General features: G+C 34.3%; 1 protein-coding gene across 4 annotated transcripts in view; it reads right to left on the bottom strand.

Moving 5' to 3' along the window:
• Nucleotides 1-2,500, bottom strand: part of ida (anaphase promoting complex subunit 5 ida) — a 46,728-nt gene that overhangs the window by 1,518 nt on the left and 42,710 nt on the right. For all 4 annotated transcript variants that reach the window (XM_070137721.1, XM_070137724.1, XM_070137722.1 and 1 more), the window contains 6 exons: nucleotides 2,474-2,500; nucleotides 2,192-2,320; nucleotides 1,790-2,026; nucleotides 1,473-1,669; nucleotides 1,066-1,315; nucleotides 557-676 (listed from right to left, as the gene is read on the bottom strand). The exon at nucleotides 2,474-2,500 is cut by the window's right edge and continues 88 nt beyond it. In XM_070137721.1, the coding sequence (XP_069993822.1) occupies nucleotides 557-676; nucleotides 1,066-1,315; nucleotides 1,473-1,669; nucleotides 1,790-2,026; nucleotides 2,192-2,320; nucleotides 2,474-2,500 (960 nt within the window). The remainder of the gene's footprint in view (nucleotides 1-556; nucleotides 677-1,065; nucleotides 1,316-1,472; nucleotides 1,670-1,789; nucleotides 2,027-2,191; nucleotides 2,321-2,473) is intronic.

Genomic DNA, 2,500 nt, shown 5'->3' with positions numbered 1-2,500 from the left:
ACTTATTCCTGTGAGATGCAGTGCATCTATATACATTAAGTGTGTGTGTGTGTGTGTGTGTGTGTGTGTGTATATATATATATATATATATATATATATATATATATATATATATATATATATATATATATATATATACATTAAGTATGTCTTATGGAAAACCGAGTATTACAAAATTGTGAAAAAATAACTTCAATAACACATTGTTACTTATTGTTATTTTTATTGCATAGAGTCTGCTCAAGGAAAAGATTCTTATCATCCTGAAATGGTATAACGACTGACAAATATAGATTTCAGAAAATGGTAAAACAAAATAAGCATATGCAGATTAAGAGCTAATATCATTAAAAAGAGGAGGCAGGGAGTTTTGAAGGGCTGAACCAACAACACACATACCTACTCAAGTCAGCCCAATGCCAGGATTTTGGTACATGCGTGAACTGCAAGGCACCCAGATCCAATGGCTTAATATCCAAAAGAACACATTTTAAAAATTGGCTCAAAATATTAACTTTTTAAAAAATCAATGTTTCAAAATAAAGAGAATAATTACCTGAAGTTTAGCTGCCAGCAGCCTGGCTCGGGCTTGGTCATAGACAGAACCTCCAGACAGTACTACACCAAGACTTGCAGCAACACTTGCTTCGGCCTCATTCAACAAACCTAACTGTAACTGTAAATAAAGAGGAAATTAATATTCAACTGATTAATGGAAACTGTATAGGGTGCTACTGTTCATTAAAGGTATATATGAAATGAAATTTGGTTATTAAAGGAAAATAATAATGGGATCCTGAAATATATGAAATATTACGAATCTGATATTGCAAATATCCCTTCTTGAGAAAACCTGGGAATATTCAACCAAGTACTTCTATCCTATGTAGGCTATATGAAGCAAATAATAACTATCTATGGTGCAAAGATGTGATTTGCTTTTTGTCATATATCAAAAGGAGGTCTAGAAAAGTTAATGCTAAGATCTATATCATAAGTTGATCAACTTTTACTTCACCCACAGAAAATAGAATTTTATATAAATAAAAAATTAAAATAAAATACCTGAACATTCGCTGTATGGAGGTGTGTAATTGCTGCTAAGTATGTCAAGTGATGATCATGAGCAGTAGTGAGAGCTTCAACTAACAAAGGAATAGCTACAGCATTTCCTCCACCTGCTACTGCCACACAGCTCTCCATTAGGAGAAGTCTCACCCGTAATTCACCCACCATCTCTGGAGATTTATGTAATTCACTCAACAGTTCCCACACCTGTGTCAGTTCACCTTTTGCAACCAACAACTCGCACTGCCTGTAGGGAATACACAGAGAAAGTTTTGATGCACAAATAAAATAAAACAAAACTGACAGATAATAAATTTGGAATGTCAATATAATTCACACAATATAAGACTTCTTTCCCTTCATGAAGTCAAATTTCATTAATATTCCAGCAATCAAGTCTCTACCTCAGCTTTGCTTCTGTCGGATGTGTAGTAGCCATATTGGTGATTACAGTTTGTGCTTCTGTCCAGCGTCCTTGGTGAAGAAGGTCATTTAAAGTTATGTGTGCTTGCGCAAACATCCATGTATGTGCATGCTGACTGTGGGTGGGAAACCTTTCTTGTGCATGTTGTAAAACTTCCCCAGCTAACTGGTACTCTCCCTATAAATAAAATGAAATTAAAATCATGAAAGGATGAAATATAAACAAATATTAATATAAAAATATATACTTACTAAATGAAGAAAAAGAAAACCAAGTATTATGCATCACTTTACTCACTAAATTTGCAAAACTAATTGCAATGTTGCACACAGCAGCACAAGTGGGTTGAGAGGCATAGAATGTAGAAGGACTAGTGGGATGATGTGTATTAAGGTTTAGTAACAACTGTGATGCTAATGCTGTCATTGTTGTGTTTCCCCAGTTGGCCCACAATGCAGCTCTCAGAGACCAGGCCCCATGTTGTAGAGACACTAAACTGTGCTGGCAGTTTAGTGCCTCTGCTCGAACAATACTCTGCGAAAGTAGTTTTTAGATTAATCTTGTGAAATATGCTTTTTAAACTGGCATGGTAAAATATCATATATCATTAATATTTGGCCACATCTCAGCACAAAGATCTGGTTTTAATACTATCTACAATACAGATTATGGTGTTACAGTACTAGTCTTTTTTCTAACCTGCAGTAAGTTAGCTGGAGTAGAACGTGTATGAACCAACTGAGCTGCATGATTCAGTCTTCCCAGTGAGCTCAGGTAACTAAGAGAAAGCTCAAAGCTCTTTACCATTGATCTTTGCATCAACTGTCCCTGTAAGTATATTTAATTGTAAATTTCATTTTCAACATTTTCTTTTATTTTACAAATAAACAAAGTAACCAGAATTGAACTACAAACAAGAACTCTAACATATCTAGAACTACATTCTTATGAAAACATAAATGCAATTTATATAACATCTACCTTGTGTGTTGATGACAAAGTGTAGAG

This window comes from Penaeus vannamei, chromosome 23 (genome assembly GCF_042767895.1).
Source record: "Penaeus vannamei isolate JL-2024 chromosome 23, ASM4276789v1, whole genome shotgun sequence".
NCBI lineage: Eukaryota > Metazoa > Arthropoda > Malacostraca > Decapoda > Penaeidae > Penaeus > Penaeus vannamei.
This window is presented reverse-complemented; position numbering and strand designations above follow the sequence as displayed.